The 20421-nt window shown below is 43.5% G+C and overlaps 1 protein-coding gene across 6 annotated transcripts in view; it reads right to left on the minus strand.

Moving 5' to 3' along the window:
• The window catches only part of LOC113406374 (protocadherin-9), an 883162-nt gene that overhangs the window by 307729 nt on the left and 555012 nt on the right, over positions 1-20421 (minus strand). For 3 of the 6 annotated variants that reach the window (XM_026650940.1, XM_026650964.1, XM_026650899.1), the window contains 2 exons: positions 14496-14522; positions 11650-11851 (listed from right to left, as the gene is read on the minus strand). In XM_026650940.1, coding sequence (XP_026506725.1) covers positions 11650-11851; positions 14496-14522 — 229 coding nt within the window. The remainder of the gene's footprint in view (positions 1-11649; positions 11852-14495; positions 14523-20421) is intronic. The other 3 variants (XM_026651042.1, XM_026651091.1, XM_026650995.1) reach the window with 3 other exon arrangements.

Below are 20421 nucleotides of genomic sequence, written 5' to 3' on the forward strand. Positions count from 1 at the left end.
CATTGAGTACATTAGCTTTTTCCACATCCTCGGTCACTAGGTTGCCTCCCTCATTCAGTAAGGGGCCCACACTTTCCTTGACTTTCTTCTTGTTGCTAACATACCTGAAGAAACCCCAATGTTAGTAGTAGTTCTCTCTTCTCAGAGTCAGATTCTTCCATCACTGAAGTCAGTAGAGCTATTCTGGATTTAGGGCAGTGTAACTAAGAGCAGAGTCTAGCTCTGAGTGTATAAGATACACCCAATGGAGACTTTTAAAATTCACATTCAGTGGACCACATTCAGAGGTGATGTGTAAGGGTAGTAAATAATATGTTTGTAAGTGATTGTGAGTCTAAAGGATGTATATGTTAGTGTAACGTACATGTCAGAGATCATTTGAAGATACATGTTACTTATAATGCTAAGTTCCCTCAGTCTCATCACTGGATTTGTCCCCTAGTGTTTGACTTTTGGAAATACATTTTTCAAGATATCCATTCAAACAAACTAGAGGATAATACATATAATCTTGTTTATGGAAATATTAATTCCTTCTGTTTATAGACTCCAAGTTAAAAATGATACTGGACCAACAGCACTAGGCAATTTTCCAGAGATGAGCACCAGCTTCTAGGAGGAAGGATAATGACATGTATGAATGTAATTTAAATGAGAGCCACGTCAGGACAAGTTTTACATTTTAATTAAGCTGTAATATGAGCTATAAGTAATATCAGATATTTCCCTATACTTTCACAAATATGTATTGAAATTAAAGCACACAGCAAGTCTTGATATAGTCAGTAATCTGGTTTTCCCCTCTTTTGACACCCCTCCACAAAAATCTTGAACTATCCAGTTTCAGAACAGGTTAGAGTATGATGGAAAGTTGAGCTTCTGTATCATACTTCACAAATTTTAGTTTTACATGATGCCAACAAACTTTATAGAAATTCATTTTAGTTTAATATCCTGCTGTAAATAGAGAAAAGTATTTATTCTAAATCACTGGCAATTACAGAGGATCTGTGCAGCAACAGGCCCTCTACCTTTGCCTTTATTCCACTCATGTTACATTTTTCTACTAGTTGCCTGCATGTAGCTCCACAGGGAGAACCTGTAAATGTGTGGTGCAAAGTCAGGGAAACTATTTACTTGAATAAGGGTTTTCAGGATTGCCACTTACTACTGTTACACATTTTGTAAAATCTGCATGATTATTTATAAATAAAGCTACAATTTAGTCATGGAGGTCGCGGAATCACAAAAGCCGTGACTTTCAGCGACCTCCATGACTTCAGCCTGCGGTGGCTGGGAGCTGCAGGATTCCCCGCTGCCCATGGGGGCCGGGAGCTGCGGGGTACCCCCGCCACCTCTGGCGCCCCCAGAGCTCCCAGCTCCCAGGCAGCAGGGGAATCCCTGCAGCTTCTGGCCCCTGTGGGTGGCAGGGGAACCCCTGAGCTCCTGGTCACCATGGCCAGTGGGGGGGTGCCCCACAGCTCCCAGCTGCCGTGGGCAGTGGGGGATCCTAGAGCTACAGGCAGCGGGGGAACCCTGCAGCTCCAGCTCCCGTCCGCCATGGGCCCCCAGGACTGTGGGCAGTGGGGGTACCCCACAGCTCCTGGATGCTGCGGGGGCACCCCACAGCTCCCAGACTCCGCAGGTGGTGGGAGGACCCCCGTAGCTGCAGGTGGCAGGGATACCCCACAATCCCCAGCTGCTGCAATTGGCAGGAGGCCCCACGGCTCCCAGCCACGGGTGGCAAGATGTCCCTGGAGCTCTGACACCCAACCCGCAGTGGGGGCCTTGGAGCTCCTAGCTGCTGCACAGCTGCCCTGCTGCAGGCGGTGTGGGGACCCAAAGTTCGCCATTTTGGCACAGATATTTTTAGTAGAAGTCCCAGACAGGTCACGGCTTCTATGAATTTTTCTTTATTGCCCATGACCTGTCCTGACTTTTATTAAAAATATCCATGACAAAATCTTAGCCTTATCTACAAATGATTTCCAGCATGGAGTGTAGCATAAGAAACTTAACTGACATTGAAACTGTGATTTTCTTTTGTTTCTTTTCTTTCTAATTTGTATCAGTTACTGGGATAGCTATAAAATTGGCTTGAGTTTCTCTGTTTTAATCCTAATGTAAAGGGACTTTTTGTTTAGCTGCTGAGGCATGAAGAAATACCCGCTGACATCAAAACATAAGAATCTGTACAGAAGGAAATCAATAAAAGCACTGCCTGTGTTTTAGGGGGTTTATGAGGAGGGTTTTTTTTCCTATTGTGGGCATTTAAGTTGAAATTGTGGTGATGTCATTTTAACCTTGAAACTGTTATAAAAGGTCTGGATGATTAAGTGGTTAAGCATGCAGCGTTTGCCACTTTCCTCTTATATAGTGTCCAGATTTGGAGTCCACACATAAATAGGATGTTGAAAAACTGAAAAATGTTCAGAAAAGAGCTACCAATATGAGTCCACATTTAGAAAACTTGACTTACAGTCAGGTTAAGAAGCACAGTCTGCTTAGTTTATCAAAGTGAAGGTTAAGAAGTAACTTGATTGCGGTCTATAAGTAACTGAATGTTGGATAGATTCTTCATCACTTGAAGTCTTTAAATAAAGTCTTTAAGTCTGGATATCTTTTGAAAATATGCTGTAGTTCACGGGTGGGCAAACTTTTTGACTTGAGGGCCACAGCTGGGTGTGGAAATTGCATGCAGGGCCAGGGCAGGGCGTTGTGGTGAGGTAGGGAGTGCGGGGTGTCGGAGGGGGTGCGGTGTGCAGGAAGGGGCTCAGGGCAAGGGGTTGGGGCAGAAGAAGGGTGCCGGCTGTATGAGGGGACTCAGGGAAGGAGATTGGGGTGTAGGAGGGGGCTCAGGGCAGGGATGCAGGGAGGGGTGCAGAGTGCGGCAGGGGGCTCAGGGCAGGGAGTTGGGGTGTACGAGGGGTTCGGCTCAGCACTGCTTACCTGGAGCGGCTCTAGGGTGGCAGCAGCGCACACCAGGGCCAGGGAAAGCTCCCTGCCTGCCCACCCTGGCCCTGCGCTGCACCACTCCGGGAAGCAGCCGGCACCATGTCCCTGCAGCTCCTGGGGGAGGGGGAGCAGAGTGCTCCATGTGCTGCCGTTGCCGCGCCTCCAGATAACTCCCCCGAAGCTCCCATTGGCCGCGGTTCCCCGTTCCCGGCCAATGGGAGCTGCGGGGGGCGGTGCCTGGAGGCAAGGGCAGCACACAGAGCCCTCTGCCCCACCCCCATCAGGGGCCACAGGGACGTGGTGCCAGCCGTTTGTGAGCGCGGCGCCGGACCTGCAGCACCACGGGTGTGGCAATCCTGCGGGCCGGATCCAAAGCCCTGAGGGGCCGGATCCAGTCCGCAAGCCGTAGTTTGTTCACCCCTGCTGTAGTTATAACAGAAATTATGGGCTTGATGCAGAAATTATCGTGTAAGATTTGTTGGCCTGTGTTGTGCAGGAGACCAGATTAGATAATCAAAATGGTCACTTTTGGCTTTAAGAATCTATTAATCTATATAATGAAAAGATTTCTGAGCGTAGGTGGCTTTTTAGTACAGTAGACATTGTCCGGCTATACTGACAGGAGGACAGGAGACATTGCATGTGTCTTAATCAGGCTACAACATTATTATTAGATTTCTGGGACTACGCAGCAGATAAAAGTGTACAGTGCAGATAACCCCATTTCATTCAATATCTACCTGGTGGCTTCTGCCAGCCCCCCTCTCTTTCCATCCTGGTCCCCAGTCAACCCATTGCTGGGACCTTACCATCCCCACTCTCAAATGAGGGTTAAGGTGGGCTATCAAGGAAATAGGGCTTGGCTCCCTGCCATACAAGTTATAGAAGCCCCTAGGCTACCCTCCTCATTCCTCTCCTTTAACAAACACCTCCTTTAAGTCCTTTACCAAGCCATTTATCTGGTCTCTGTATCCCTTCCCTATGGAGTACCTGCACTAAATATCCGCCCCACACTGATGTTATGAGTTGCACAGATCAGATTCAACCCTGACTCACATTCCACACATCCTGAATTCGTGCATGGGGAGAAGGAAAAGGAATACAGGATAAAATCTGGCTCTGTGTCTTCTTTCTAAACCAAGAATGCTGTAAAAATCTTAATGAAATGTTGATACATATCATGCCTCTCAGGTTTTTTTTTAAAGAAACAAATACTCGGTGCTAAGATTGAATCCAGTCTTCAGTCTATTTAATAGCTGTTCAGTAGGCTAATTCAGCCAACTTGACTCCAGTTCCTCTTGCTACTATTTGCCTGTAGCTAAATGTGACAGTGTAAGATTCTGTGTGAGGTATGAACTTGTGTTTAATGAAATGGAGGAAATGTCTCAAAGGCAAATGTTCTTCTTTCAGTTCTCAGATTATGAAACACAAAAATAGCTATGGACAGTGATTTATCTGGAGAGAAAAATTTAACATAGAGACATCCTTGGCTACATGTTAAACTGTAAATTCTCCACTATGAACTTCAGTCTAGCCAAGTGGAACAAGCAACTTTGGAGCAGTAAAGAAAAGCAAGGATTATGCAGTGGGAACAGACTGTAAGGTTAAAACACCATCACCCACTGGCCCCTGTGATAGTAACACTGTAAACCAGAGTTCTTTGCATGAAAGGATTAGCTTCTCCACATGGGACCCTGTCATATGACAAAATTTAATACATATGTCTAACCAAGTGGGTATTCACCCACGAAAGCTTATGCTCCAATATACCTGTTAGTCTATAAGGTGCCACAGGACACTTTGTTGCAAGTTTAATACAGGACACTCTTGCCATAACTCTGAACTGTAATAATAATTAAACCATGCCACAGAAATATTCCTGTTTATTACTGGAATTATATTATGATTTAATTCCCCTGAAATCATTTCACTAAACAACTGTAGCATTACGTTTATTCAAATGCGGGGTCTCATGTTTTATCAGCCACACTGATCCAAATATTGTTTAATATACGGGAAATAAAAAACATTGTAATTATAGCATTAATGGCAGACTTGGGCTATTTTAGACATTGCTTCCAAGAACATGGAATTACTTCCAAATTTTTATTTTTATTTTGAATACCCTCAGGCATTATAAAACAATTTTCTTCTTTTTATGTTTAGAAGTGAAACCTTTAAAATGCCAAGGATTTGTTACAGTTTTTCACCCAAGCCCAGTCTTCCTTACATGAAGGCATAATTTTGGGTTATGTAACATTTATTTATATTGCTTATTAATTATGAGTAGAAATTAGGCAAACATATGAAGGACATAAATATTTTTTCTCTCTGCTTCTTACTTATTTCCACACACGCACATCTGAAATGTATAATAGGCTTTCTCCCCAGAGCAGTTCCCACACTCGGTTAAATATATGCTATTTCTCTTTATCTCTTTGAGGGAGAATGAATCACATCCACAGCTTGCAGCTATCAAAATGTAATTTCATCAAGCAAGTTCATGAAAGTACACATTTCACCTTCTTTACACTAGGAGGCACATTTTTCCTACATACAATTCTATCATTCTGTTAGCTATATTGAATGTAACCATTAGATGGGTTAACATTTCCAGTTTAAATGATAGTACTTAGCAGACTTTACTAAAAGAGCAGTGAAAGCAGGATCCTTAACTAATAAGGGCCCGTTTAATGCTGATGAAATCAAAACTGTACTAGCAAGAAAACAACACTGAGCTCCTGTCTGATGAACTACAAAAGAAACATTCCAGATTAAAATACATCAAATTCTTCTCTTAATGTCAACAGGTCATAAAACAGGATGTTTCTGTTAACATTACACTTTGTAATAAACACATTGAAAAGCCACAAAGCAAGCAGAAGAGATGCAATAAAGTCATGTTGGTAATATGCAATTTCTATTAGACTTTAGGGCAATTTGGTGGTTTTGCAGATTCGTATCTGACATACTGAGAGAGATAATCTGGCAACTATTTTCCCTTTTAATAGCTTTCTTAGAAAGAGTGAGAAATGAAATGAACAGTCTTTTAAATTCAAAAATATTCTTCATTTAGAAACAGGTTAGGTCAAAAATACATACAACAGAAATCAAAATGTGGCCAACTAATTTTTAAACCTCTACTTTTGCAAATTCCTTTCAAAGCTCTGCTTCTTTTATGGCAAATTACAGTTTCCTTTTTATTTTCATTATTTTTCTCTTTTTAATTATATATTCTCAATGCATCAATCACAAATCCCTGTTCTACTTCCTCTTCGGGCTTACACATAATACTTCATTTTATTGTGTTTCAAGATGGTTGCAAAACGAAAAATGCTGATTTCAATTTGTCCTGGTCTACACTGACCACAAAGTCATGGTCAACATGGTGTCATTTTACATGGTTGTTCATAACTGTGTTTAAGAATGGCAACATTTCACAAATTAATGTTGTGTGTGAAATTAAGTCATTTCAGTCATGACTCTTGAATTTGAATTACTTGTTGTTACTAACATGTAATAATGCCACAGAGCTTGTGAAAATGTATGGAAGAATGCAGTTTTTCGGCCCACAATATATTGCTCACTGACAGAAGAGTTCTGATAAAATAGGATAACCCTGGGCTATACCGGTGCATCAAGTGAAAAGTGAACTTTATAGTTGTTTAATTGTCAATTAACATTGATCATAGAAGTCTGAGATGGCAAAGACCTATAGGTGGATTAGAAGAAAGCTTCAAGAATAAGATATTCATTCACCACAGCTTTATGAGGTGGCTGGAAAAAAGGGGGTTGGTACCTTTTTAAAGGCTCCCTCTACTACTGGTAGCAGAGGTAGAGGAAGGAAGAAAGTTGACCTATACAGAGTAGGGAGGATAAGAAAATAGCTTAATCAGGTTGGGGGGCGGGAAGGGACACTGCCTTCCCTGCTGACTGGAAGAGTGGGGGTATTTATACTATGTGCAGTCTCAGAAAAGCCTGCTTTTGCCTAGATTGGGCTGGCAGTACCCATCCTCCAACCCATAGAATCTAAAAAATAATCAGGTCCCTTTATGATCTGCTGTGGGCATCATGCTAGTTGGCCTTTCTTCCTTGGGGGCTGGGGAGTAAGTAATTTTCCCCCTCACTCCCAGACCGGCCAAGGTGAAGTGGAATTTTTTTTCCTTCCCCATAGTGGGTCTGGGATCCAATGGGTGGGGCAGGGAAGTTAGGTTATAATGTCACAAATTAGTACATAAAACTTATGGTGGCTGTCCAGTGTGAGTATCAGTATGGAAGGGTTACTGTTATCAGAGAAAATGGATTAAAAAAGGATGTAAAGCAAAGCAAGCCCCCTCCTTTTTTAGCCCCCTTAACCCTCTTACAAGGAGAGGGTGGCAGGGTAAATGATTAAGGAAAGTATGATGACCTGCACTGTACAATTTGTGGTTGGTTAGTAACCCAGATATCTTAAGTGAATAAAACTGCAAACTAATTAAACTAAATCCATTGCCTTCTGTTTTATTTCTGGCACGGCTGGACAATGTGAGCCTACACAAAATTGGCAGGTTAAGTGTCCTAAACCAGTCTTGGAGTATGCAGATCCTGGTTAAAGTGCTGATTGATTGATTTATTTTCTATTTGTCCTGCCTCTCCTGTCTCCCCTCCCCTAGTAAACATGGTGACAATATTTAGCTAACAATACTAGTGTTTGTAATCTCTCTTACTTTCATGAGATATTGGTGTCTTTAATATTAGCTGAGAGAATTTTCTCTGGCTTTGTATGCCCTTTTCATTAGACTAGTGTAATTGTAACTCCCTTATCTCTTCATAGGCTGGCAACACTTACAAAACATAACAGTGAGTTTCTCATGCAGTAGATCATTCGGCTATGAGAATATTTAACTCATTCTTTAACATTGCAGGCTGTCCAAACCTGGCCCTTGCCCCCTGTCCAAACTTAATTAAAGCAGCAACATACCACTACCAGGAAACAATGGCTACATCTTTATTTACATAAATTCATGGTGTGCAACAATAAAAACACACCATTCACAAGAACATTAAAATCATTCACCAAAATGGTTCTCACCATTTAACAGGTCTTTCCAGGCAGAAATAGCATCCTGCTTCAACAAACTGAACACACCTTGCATTAAAACTAGCTTTGAAAGGGACAGTGAAGGACAAGTTTGGCCCCACATGTAATTTTTGGTACAGATACATTATTAGACAATCATTACAAATACTCCCATGACTATGCTTCTTTTCATTTTTGTTGAAACACTTAAAGAGCACAACAAAACCTTGCTCTGTAATATTTACCACACTACATTTGCAGCCGTACTTGTGCATGGGAACACTAACATGAAATTAGATACTAGATACTGACTTTAAAAAATCATGAAATTGCCTAGTCTGTTCTCATTGCCACCTGAAGAGAAATAATAAACAAACAAACAAACAAACACACAGTGTAAATAGAGAAAAGTTAATTGGAGTTTCAAAATTTCAAATTTCAAAATTTCAAAATGGAGCCATTGATCACTACCCATTGAGCCCGATGATTCTATGAATGTGTTATTTGTTGTAACACAAATAAGGAACTTTGAAAAAATAGAATATTCAGGCAGTCTCTAAAAAAAACACAACAACATAAAACTAACCAACCTACCTACAATTCTTATTACACATTAATCATTATTAGTGACATTATTACACCTTTATATTATGTATAAATACACGATAGTGTCATTTACTGTTATGATTACACAAGAGAAAGGGCAATGGAGAATGAGGCTTTTTATTAAAGAAATATTGAATGTGGATATTACTTTTGAGGTTTTATATTTTTATATATATATATATATAAACAGGCTCTCAAAAATAAAACAAACTAACTTGTAACTATTATTACAGTTTTTTTGTTTTTGGAGAGACTGTATTACATATAACACCTCCAGACTAACATCAAAGTTACACATTTCTTTTAAAAATCCCTCATTTATCACCTCCTTATATTTTCTGTAAAATGGATATAAATGTGACCATTCTGATTTGGAAACATTTTACACCCTCTTTTTGAGCATTTTGTTCCAGTGTAAATCATGGGTGTGGTGAATGAGAGAGGAACGTAAAGCTCCCCAAAAGTGTTAATGGGTCCACTTTTTTCTTTTGAACACAGATATAATTAAGTATTAGGATTACAAAGAAATCACAAAGCTTGTCTAACTGTTTCTCTGTATTTTTAAAGATTTAATCTAATGCATATGTTTCATTAATGTAACAATATGGGTTCTCACTAAGAACCCCCACCCCCCCGCCGCATAATTGCACCTGTCATCCCAAAGTATTCACAATGCTTTTAAACCATACACACTACAGTAGGAATCACTTCAACAACTACTGAAATCAAACTACCTCTAGGGTTGAATGCAGCAACTCTAACATTGCACAGCAATAATACACTACAGATTAAGACAGGAAGTGTCAAAGATTACCATATCCAATTGACACAACATCAGTAATTTAGGGAGGCAGAATGTAATTACTCACATTCTAATTTTGCCCTAACGCTGGGTAGAACTTCTACTCATGTAAGGATGCCGTGGGATCTTTCAGGCCCATAAACTGTCACAAACTATATTTCACATCTCCGAATTAAAAAATAGGAATCTCCAGCCACTTCATTGTTGACCACTTCATTGTTGCTTGGGCAATAACTAAGTAAGGACTCAACAGTTAAGAGTGGAATCTACATAATCACCAGTACCTCATGACCTAGGTTTCCTGGGGTGACTTCTGTGAAATAAATTATTACACTCTGCTTAGCTTGTAAGATCTGATGAGATATATAAGACACTATTTAAATGCATGTTTTAATTCAGTCTGATAAAATAATTAGTATAGGAAGCTATATTCTCATGCCTCACTAACCTTCAATGCAGCTTGACCATTAGTTTCTCATAGTTTTGCCATGAATTTAGTGTCCCCAAAGGCTAAATTGTGTATAATCACATCAATTACAGACATCATTAAAACAGATATATTCATATGAGCTTTAAACACATCTGCCGATTTCGGTGAGTTAGATCATTTGTAATTAATATTGCATGATTGCACGGTGCAGTTGACACCTATTCGCTAATGCAGAAACACTCCCATGTAAGACCTTTGTACAGAGTTTACTGATCCTGCTCTTTGCTCAGCTTTATTTGATGGACTTTTATGCTATGTGCTATATAGAGATATACAACTCAGTATCAGCAAAGCCCATGCTACAGTGCCTACAGGTAATGAATGAAGCCTTAAGACAGCCCTGTACTCTAGTTAAATATGTCGCTCTTCTCTTGCATGGACAGGGAATTAACAGGATAATTCCACTTAAACTAATCAGTTACATATACTATACACATTTTTCGCTCTTAGCTGCTATACTACTACTGGTACTTGTGTTTTTGTGGACTTAAGGTCACAGTTTGGGCTGGCCAGAAAACAACATTTCCATTTTGTGAAAATTTTCAAGCTTTGGGAATTTGTTTTTGCGAAATAAGACCAAGACCTTTCAACAGCTTAATGAAAAAACAACAACAACAAAAACATGTACGTGACAGAGACTACATAAAACCCAGAATAGCCAAGAGCCCAGTGGTTAGCATGCTTACCCTATGATATGGGATCTCAGCTTTAAATTAAACTATTGGTTATTATAGGAAGTGTCTGTCTGTCTTTCTGTCTCTCTCCCCCTTGAGAAATGTTCCCAGCAAACGTTTTGTCAAAACCAATATGTTTCTGTGTTTAGGTTTTGATGAATCAGCATTTTCCAATGACAAAACACTGTCAAAAAATTCCCAATGAGCCCTAGTCACATTAGCTGTAGAGTCCTCAGTTCAGATGTATGATTCTCCCATTATCACTTGCTGAGCTGCATCTATAGTGCAGGATGCAAGCATTATATTTCCAATATACTGTAAAAATTAATTAAAATTAAAAGGAAAAAATAGCTTCCCATATATATAGCCATAGTGGGTGCCAGCCAAACTGCCCATGTGGAACATCGTAGATGAAACTCATATCCATTAGAGCCAAACATGATCTTCCCCGCCCTCTCAAGCTAACGGAGAATCTCCATTTACTTTTGCAAGCAGAAGGGCTTTCAGTGCGACAGCTATTAGAAAGAGGTGGTACCTATATGCAAACTAGCCAGAAAACTATATGTACCCTATTTTGCTCCATTTTTTAACTTAGTTCAATGAAAAATATCACCTACAATTCATTGTTCCTTTGATCTCCAATAGGTATTTAGGATGATTTCAAATCCCATCCCACAGTGAAGACAGAAGCATCATTGTAAGAAGAAAGTGCATAGGTAAATACTAAACAACACTGCAAATGACAACAAAGACAAGCAAGCTACCTTGTAGAATTTCCTTCCTTCTTGTTTTTTCCACTCATCATGTAGTCTGTCTATACATGTTTCCCAAATGAGCATACTTTTTTTTATACTTGTGTTTCTTTTTTACAATCAACATTGCAACATGATATTTCAGGCAACTAATTTAACATGCTGTAAATTCTACTGAACTGCTGTGACTAAATATCCATGCACATGCTCCACATCTCTGCAGCTTAAAAGTTTTTTACAAAGTGAAAAGAGAAAACAAAACAAACAAAAACCTCTATCAAAGACTACCAAAGCCTTGAAAGTCAACTCACCAGAGTTGGGGTCAGAGTTGCCATCAGCTTCAGTCCTCTTGTCCGGAGAGGCCTGGTCGTAGAATTCGTCCTGTGGCTGAACCAGAGGGAGAGGGTGTGAGATCAGGGTTCCACTACCCACAGGCTCATGGTCTCCTAGACCACTGTCACTGCAGCTTTCCTGGGAGCCATCAGGGAGGTGAAACGTAACACGGCGCTGGGACTACAAAGAAGAGCACAGGACATGCTGATTAGTGCTCTTTTTTCTGTTCTCTCTCTTAAAAAAAAAAAAAAAAAAAAGACTCCTGTGGCACTTTTTTTTTAACCCTGTACAGCAACCCAGGGAAGAAGGCATGCAGGAGAGTGGAGGTTCAGAAGTTTCCATGAGCTCATCTCTGAAGCAAGCCACCCATCAGAAAGCGCTTTTATGTGTTTCTTGCCATGTTAAAGGGACGACATACAAATCTTGTCTTGAACAACAGAAATCTTTGGGAACTACGCTAAGAAATGCAGGCAACAGAACACTGACGATTGAATCATCCATTGAAGTCAGCAAACAGTGTGAACATATCACCTACACAATCAGTGTGTTTATCTTAAAACTTTTCCCCACTCTTTCCAGGACCAGAATGATAAAAAGTCTATTTAATTATACTATCCATTGTTGTGTGCAGTGTTGTTGTAGACATGTTGGTTTCAGGATACTAGAGAGACAAAGTGGATGAGGTAATATTTACTGAACCAACTTCTGCTGGTGAGAGAGGAAAGCTTTCTAGCTACACATGTCTGAGGAAGAGCTCTGTGTGGCTCACAAGCTTGTCTCTCTCACCAAAAGACATTGGTCTAATAAAAGATATTACCTCACCCACCGTGTCTCTCTATTTAATGATACTAACACTTAGCATTTATAACATTGCTTTGAAATTACAGTGATTAACTAGGATTCACAGAACACATCCATGGAGTAGCTGATTACTACAATAATTTTACAGAAGAGAAGACTAAGGTTAGATGCTTTGCTCAATGGAACAGAGTGAGGCAGAGCCAGGATTAGAAGTTATCTCAAATTACAGGACAGGACTAAGGGAATCTGACTAAAATATTTGCACAGGATACACCTGAAATGGTTAACAAACAATCTTGATTTTTAAACAACTCTCAACTAAGGAAGTAAGCTGACTTTGTGAATTGGGACCACAAAATGATCGAGTAATTCCTCATGAGTCACACAGTATTGTGAGATGCAAACTCCCCCTTTTAGCAGCTAGTGGCTATGGAACAGAATGAGGTTTTTCATAAAAGCAGTATGATCATAATATTAAGTGTATCATGAGATAACGCTACGTTCTCAGACACTGGAGGCAACTAGAGCATCCCAAGAGAGGAGATACCTTAAGCTAAGCACATCTTCCCTAAAAATCTGAATTGTAGAAGTGGACAGTTTGAGTGATCTGGTTAGGTGAGATGGTATGGGATCCAGTGCTGAGTTTTGGAAGCTTTTAGATTCTAATGCCCCGCCCAGCTGTTGTCTGACTGAAGTCAATAGGAGTAGCATTGGGCCCATATTCATTATGATGTGGAGAAAATCTAGAGATAATACTATTAATTGTGTGTTTGCTCATTTCAGCCATTTGAAAACAGTTGTGCAAGATAATCAATATCCTTCTCCGGGTTCCTTTTTTATTCATCATACTTGGTCAAACCTAGATGCTTGATTGAACCCATTTTGTTGGATTACTGCTTAATTTAGTATCAAATAAGCTTGATTTTTTTTTCTTTAAAGACATTCCTCACACTGTAATACCAGTTTCCCCGCTGTTGCAAAGTGGTGTAGTTCCACTGAAGTCAATGACCTTTGCCAATTTATACCAGCCAAGGATTTAGCTCTCAGTGTCTTTTGACTAGGCCAACTTTTACATCAAACTATACCAGTTAGTTTATCTTATGACTTCTTTCACTCTATAGTTGATTCTCTGAACATACTGTGTAATCAGTATTGCTAGCAGATTCTTTTTCCCTTAGAGATGAACAGAATACATTTCAATTGTAAACAAATATAGCTTAATATCTTTTCCTTGTTACCTATCAGCTCTGTGTTCTTGGGGAACCAGGGCACAGTACCCAGCCTGTCTGACTCATGAAAGATCTCCGACCCTCCTCCCCCCACGAGCCTCCGCTTGAACCAAAGCCGATCAGAAGAAAGACTTACAAAAAGCAATGAAAAGGCAGGGAGAGACATCTAAACCCCCCTGGACAAGGGTGACAGGATTAAGGAAACTCCCCTTGCCTCATTTGCATCAAATATGGGACAGGGAAGCATCTCTATTAGCATACAGAATGGAGAACAGAGATTCCAAGGCAAGAACCGCACTGAACTCTGGGACCAGAAAAGCAGGAAAGCACTGCATGATGGGTAATCTCTGCTCCAGATCTTAATGAACCCACACCTGTACACACCCAGCTCAGTAGTTATCAGACCAATTCTAGTAATAAATCCTTTACTGGTATCCAAAATACTGAAGCTGCCTAATTGCATTGTGAGCTCCCTCGAAGGAACACTGCACATAGCCAGGAATGGTCAGTTCCCACTGTGTAGCCTGAACAAAACAACTTTGGTATATTCCCTTGAGCCATCAGTTTACCCACAAACAAATCTAGTGTTCTCCCTTGAACCACTGTTTTTTCCCTACAGAAAACCCTACCCATGCTCAAGTAAATGCTGTGATGCCTGGATCCAAAATCTGCATCAGTTCCATTGGGACTTCATCTTCTCCTGACTAATCATGCTGGGGGCTCTGCCTGTCTCCAGCACTCCGGACCCTCAGCTACCACCACCGCCTGGGAACCCTGATCAATTCAAACTTCACGGAGTGGTGAGAGCTCTCTCTCTCTCTCTCTAGCTAGGTATTGCCTTCTGACGTTGACTTGTGTGATCAGTTATAGTTTTCTAAACCTGACTTTTGTAATCAAATTTAAGTTAGATTTAATATCATAACTGTTTTGTTTGTTTGGCTCTCCTTGTATGGTGATTACTTGGCAATAAATAACTTTCATTGTTAGGCTGGTTGCTTCTCTCTCTCTCCCCGCTCGTGGGTGTTTTTGGCTTCCCCATTCGCTCTACAGCAGCTCTTCTCGTACCTAAGCTAAAAGATCCCTGCAGCACCCAAAAATCCTGTGGGGTTTGCTCATCAAGTGGGTTACTACCAGAACAATTGTAACGTGAAAGTGGAGATAGGGACGTGTGGTTCCTGAGACATATGAGGGTGGCAGCTCGGAAGTGCTGCTTGACCCAGTCTGCTCAGACATGCTCTCTTCCGGTGCAGTGCCCATGGCATATGAGGGTGACAGCTTGGGTGCTGTTCAACCCAGTCTACTGAGTCCAGGGACATATAAGGGGTCAGCTTGGGAGTGCTGATTAACCCTGTACTCTCAGGCCTGGTCTACACTAGGCGTTTATGTCGAATTTAGCACCGTTAAATCGAATTAACCCTGCACCCGTCCACACCACGAGGCTATTTAGTTCGACATAGAGCTCTCTTTAAATCGATTTCTGTAATCCTCCCCAACGAGAGGAGTAGCGCTAAATTCGAAATGGCCATATCGAATTAGGCTAGGTGTGGATGGAAATCGACGCTAATAGCTCCGGGAGCTATCCCACAGTGCACCACTCTGTTGACGCTCTGGACAGCAGTCCGAGCTCGGATGCTCTGACCAGTCACACCCCGGGAAAATTTGAATTCCTTTTCCTGTCTGGGCAGTTTGAATCGCAGTTTCTGTTTGGACACCGTGGCGAGCTCAGCAGCAGTGGCAACGATGCAGAGCTCTCCAGCAGAGATGGCCGTGCAATCTAATAGAAAGAGGGCCCCAGCATGGACTGATCGGGAAGTCTTGGATCTCATCGCTGTGTGGGGAGATGAGTCCGTGCTTTCCGAGCTGCGCTCCAAAAGACGGAATGCAAAGATCTATGAGAAGATCTCTAAAGCCATGGCAGAGAGAGGATACAGCCGGGATGCAACGCAGTGCCGCGTGAAAATCAAGGAGCTGAGACAAGGCTACCAGAAGACCAAAGAGGCAAACGGACGCTCCGGATCCCAGCCCCACACATCCCGTTTCTACGAGGCACTGCATTCCATCCTAGGTGCGGCCGCCACCACTACCCCACCAGTGACCGTGGACTCTGAGGATGGGATATTGTCCGCGGCCGGTTCCTCAGCGGACGGGGAAGAGGAGGAAGGAGATGAGGAGGACGAGGCAGTCGACAGCGCTTACAACGCTGATTTGCCCGACAGCCAGGAGCTCTTCATCACCCGCACAGAGATCCCCTACCAACCCTCCCCAGCCGTTATCCCAGACACAGATTCAAGGGAAGGATCAAGCAGTAAGTGTTTTAAATATCTAAACATTTATTTATAACATAACTGGCATATTTAAAATATTAACAATAGCTAAAGTGCTTTCAAACATGTAAACATTTATTTATAACAGGACAGGACGATTTAAAATATTAACAATGGGTAAAGTGCTTCAAAACATGTAAAGAGTAAAGTCCAACAAAACGGGAATATGTGCAAAGGGTATCATGATTAGTCTGTCTTTGGGCGCTTCAATATATAGTCCGAACTATTTTCAAAAAATTTCACAATGTCCGCTTCATGATTATACTGCCCAAAACGCTCCACTCTTTTGTCCCTCCAAGGGCACCTAAGCCAAAAACTGGTCAATGTATCCGGGGATAGAGGCGAGATCCTCCGGGGAGAACTCCTCATAGGCCTCCTGCAGGTGTTTTTCAAGCCTCATGAGCAGGTTCCTGGGCAGGGAGAGCTTATTAGGCCCCCCGTGGTATGAGACGTTTCCCTGCCACAACGCCAGCAGGTACTCGGGGATCATGGCCTTGCAGAGCATTGCAGCAAATGGCCCCGGTTTCTGCAGGCTGTCCCGAAGCATCCGCTCCTTCTGGCTCTCCGAGACCTTCAGGAGGGTGATGTCTGGCATGACTCCCTGCTGTGAATTAGGTAGGGGAAAGTTAGTATTGGGACTGCTTGCCCGTCCCTTTACAGAACTGCGACCGCCGGTTTACAGCCACGCGGTTTACAGCCGCAAGGGGCTGGGACAGGGGCAGAGTTCATGCTTGCAGGATTGCTGCCAGCAGAGACTCGCATTGCTTTCTATGTGAAAGGAGGCCAGTGCCACTCTTAAAGTTTTAAGCAGCCCCAAGTCTACGGCTTACCATGTTTGCCAGCTAGACAAAGTCCGGTGTCCTGCCCCGCTCCTCAGCTCGCCACAGCAAGACCGCAGGCACTGTACGCGAGGGCCGAAAATTCGACCTTGTCCTCAGTGCGCGTGTGATAGGTGCTCTGCATGGTCTTGTTCACAGAGAAAGACTATGTTCTCTGTTCACAGATACATTGATTTGTCTCAGGAATTCACTCCCTTTTTCCAATTCCCACAGCCACATCTGCCCAGAGGCTAGCGCACATTAGGAGGAGGAAGAAGAGGACACGGGAAGACATGTTTGCTGAACTAATGGGATGCTCCCGAGCACAGGCAGCCCAGCAGACACAGTGGAGGGAGAACTTGTCCCAAATGCACCGGGCAAACATGGAACGGGAGGAGAGGTGGCGACAGGAGGACTGGCAGGCTACTCAAACGCTGCTTGGACTAATGAGGGAGCAAACGGACACGCTCCGCCGCCTTGTGGATGTTCTGCAGGACCGGAGGCAGGAGGAGAGAGCCCGCTGCAGTCTCTCTCTAACTGCCCTGCCCCGCCACCAAGTCCCATACCCCCCTCACCCAAAGTCCAAACACGGAGGGGCGGCAGGGTCCGTGAAAAATTTCACTCCACCCCTGCGGACTGCTCTACCACTAGAAGGCTCTCATTCCCCAAAATTTGAAAAGTCCTTTCCTACCCGCCTCACACAAGACCCCGTCCAAGTTTCACCCCCCCCGTTCCATGTGCGGTTGTTAATAAAAAATACGTTTCTGTTCATTACTGTTTCCATCCTCTTCTTTTGGAGGAGAGTCTGTCTGAAGGGGGGGGAAGGGGCTTGGTAATTGGACAGGACAGTCACCTTTAGCAGGGGGCAGGTCCAGCAGCAGGGCACATATACAGTGCAGTGACTAGTTACCCTGGTCAGTCTGGGAGGGGGGGTTGCTCTGTGACTTTGTGGCGGGGGAGGGCAGTTACAGATCTTATGCCACAGTCTGCGTCCCAGGTTTAAAACATTCCCGCGAAAACAGTAATAAAGACAACGGTGTCCATTAACAAAACAGAACAGATTTTATTTTTTGGGAAGGGGGTGAAGGGGGTATGTAACTGGAGAGGATAGTCGACGGCAACCGGGTAAAGAAACGGGGGCAAGTTCAGCTTCTGTGTCCACAAACTTAAAAGTCACTGGGTACCCTGCTCAGTCTTGAAACTGGCTTTCAAAGCCTCCCGGATGCACAGCGCGTCCCGCTGGGCTCTTCTAATCGCCCGGCTGTCTGGCTGGGCGTAATCAGCAGCCAGGCTATTTGCCTCAACCTCCCACCCCGCCATAAACGTCTCCCCCTTGCTCTCATACAGATTGTGGAGCACACAGCAAGCTGCAATAACGATGAGGATATTGGTTTCGCTGAGATCACAGCGAGTCAGTAAGCTTCTCCATCTCCCCTTGAGACGTCCAAAAGCACACTCCACGACCATTCTGCACTTGCTCAGCCGGTAGTTGAAGAGTTCTTGTGCAGTGTCCAGGGCGCCAGTATAGGGCTTCATGAGCCAGGGCATTAGCGGGTAGGCTGGGTCCCCGAGGATCACTGTAGGCATCTCCACATCCCCAACAGTTATCTTGTGGTCCGGGAAGTAAATGCCTTCCTGCAGCCGTCTAAACAGACCAGAGTTCCTGAACACGCGAGCGTCATGAACCTTGCACGGCCATCCGACGTTGATGTTTGTAAAACGTCCCCGATGGTCCACCAGTGCTTGCAGCACCATTGAAAATAGCCCTTTCTGTTGATGTACTGGCTGGCCTGGTGGCCCGGTCCCAGGATAGGGATGTGAGTCCCATCTATAGCCGCACCGCAGTTTGGGAATCCCATCGCTGCGAAGCCATCTATGATGGCCTGCGCGTTTCCCAGGGTCACTACCTTTGACAGCAGTACCTTGACGATTGCCTTGGCTACTTGCAGGACAACAACCCCCACGGTAGATTTGCCCACGCCAAAGTGGTTCGCGACTGACCGGTAGCTGTCCGGCGTTGCAAGCTTCCAGAGGGCTATGGCCACTCGCTTCTGGACAGTCAGGGCTGCTCGCATGCGGGTGTCCTTGCGCTTCAGGGCAGGGGACAACAACTCACAAAGTTCGAGGAAAGTCCCCTTCCGCATGCGAAAGTTTCGCAGCCACTGGGATTCATCCCAGACCTGAAGCACTATGCGGTCCCACCAGTCCGTGCTTGTTTCCCGGGCCCAGAATCGCCGTTCAACAAAATCCACATGCCCCATTGCCCCATTGTCCTGGGCGCTGGGGCTCGTGGTTTCTGACAGCTCTGTGCTACTCTCCGACTTCAGGCCCTCACGGCGGTGTCGTAGCCTCCTCGCCTGATTTCTCTGCATCTGCCTCTGGGAAAGGTGTATGATAAGCTGCTAGGCGTTGAGAATGGCCACAACTGCAGCGATGGTCGCAGCGGGATCCATGATCGCAGTGCTGTGGCGTCCGCGCTGTCACTGATCAAAAAGTGCGTGAACTGATTTCCCGCCGGCGCTTTCAGGGAGGGAGGGAGGGCGGTAGTGACTGACGGATGACGACAGTTACCCAAAAGCACCCTCGCCACATTTTTTTACCCAGAAGGCATTGGCGGATCGACCCAGAATTCCAATGGGCAGCGGGGACTGCGGGAACTGTGGGATAGCTGCCCACAGTGCACCGCTTCCAATGTCGACGCTTGCCCCGTTAGTGTGGACTCACAAAGTCGAATTACTGTCCTTAGTGTAGACACACACGTTCGACTTTCTAATATCGATTGCACATATTCGATTTAACTAAAATCGAACTACTCTCGTAGTGTAGACATACCCTCAGACGCGCTCTGTTAATATGTGTGTGAGTGTTCGTCTGATTCTGGGGCTGGAAGAACCCAGCCCTGGGGAACCTAGGTCCTGCAGGATAGCTCCATTGGGAGGGAACTTGCAGAAGGGAGAAGTAGAGCTCCATATGAAAACACAAGTAACTCAAGCAGCACATTGATAGAATTACAGACCCCACCCCCGAAGAGTACCCCTAATAAATGAGTGTACCCCAAAGTAACGGGCAAATCTGGTAACATTCTGCATTTATCTCCAAACAACCACATTCAGAGTACTGTATTTCCAAAACAAGAGATGATGACACTAGCAGGACTTTCAGCAGCACAAGAAAGGCATTTTCTTTTAATATTTGTGAAGTAAAAGGGCAACATAAGGCAATATCAACAGTTGAGGAAAACAGATCTCTAAATTAGGGAGCCAATAAAAGTCCTTCTCTTCAAGACTATATGAAATAGTTAAGAAACAAACGGGTCTGACTCAGGTAAACAGAATCATCTGCAATTCCAAGAGCGTTCCAAAGGCCTCTAGGGTTATACAGCAAAGAAAGCTGATCGTAGTTAAAACAATAATTCCTCATACTAACAGGCATACACAATCCATTATGGCTGCTTCTACTCCATTGTCATGTCGGGGTGTTATAACAAGGGGATTGGATACATAAGAGTACCTAGATAGATATGAGGGTCAGGTTTTTCCTGGCTGATTAGTCAGCTGAAGATACATTTCATAGCCTCA

The sequence above is a fragment of the Terrapene carolina genome, unplaced genomic scaffold (assembly GCF_002925995.2).
Source record: "Terrapene carolina triunguis isolate 2854851 unplaced genomic scaffold, T_m_triunguis-2.0 Scaffold17, whole genome shotgun sequence".
Classification (NCBI taxonomy): Eukaryota; Metazoa; Chordata; order Testudines; family Emydidae; genus Terrapene; species Terrapene triunguis.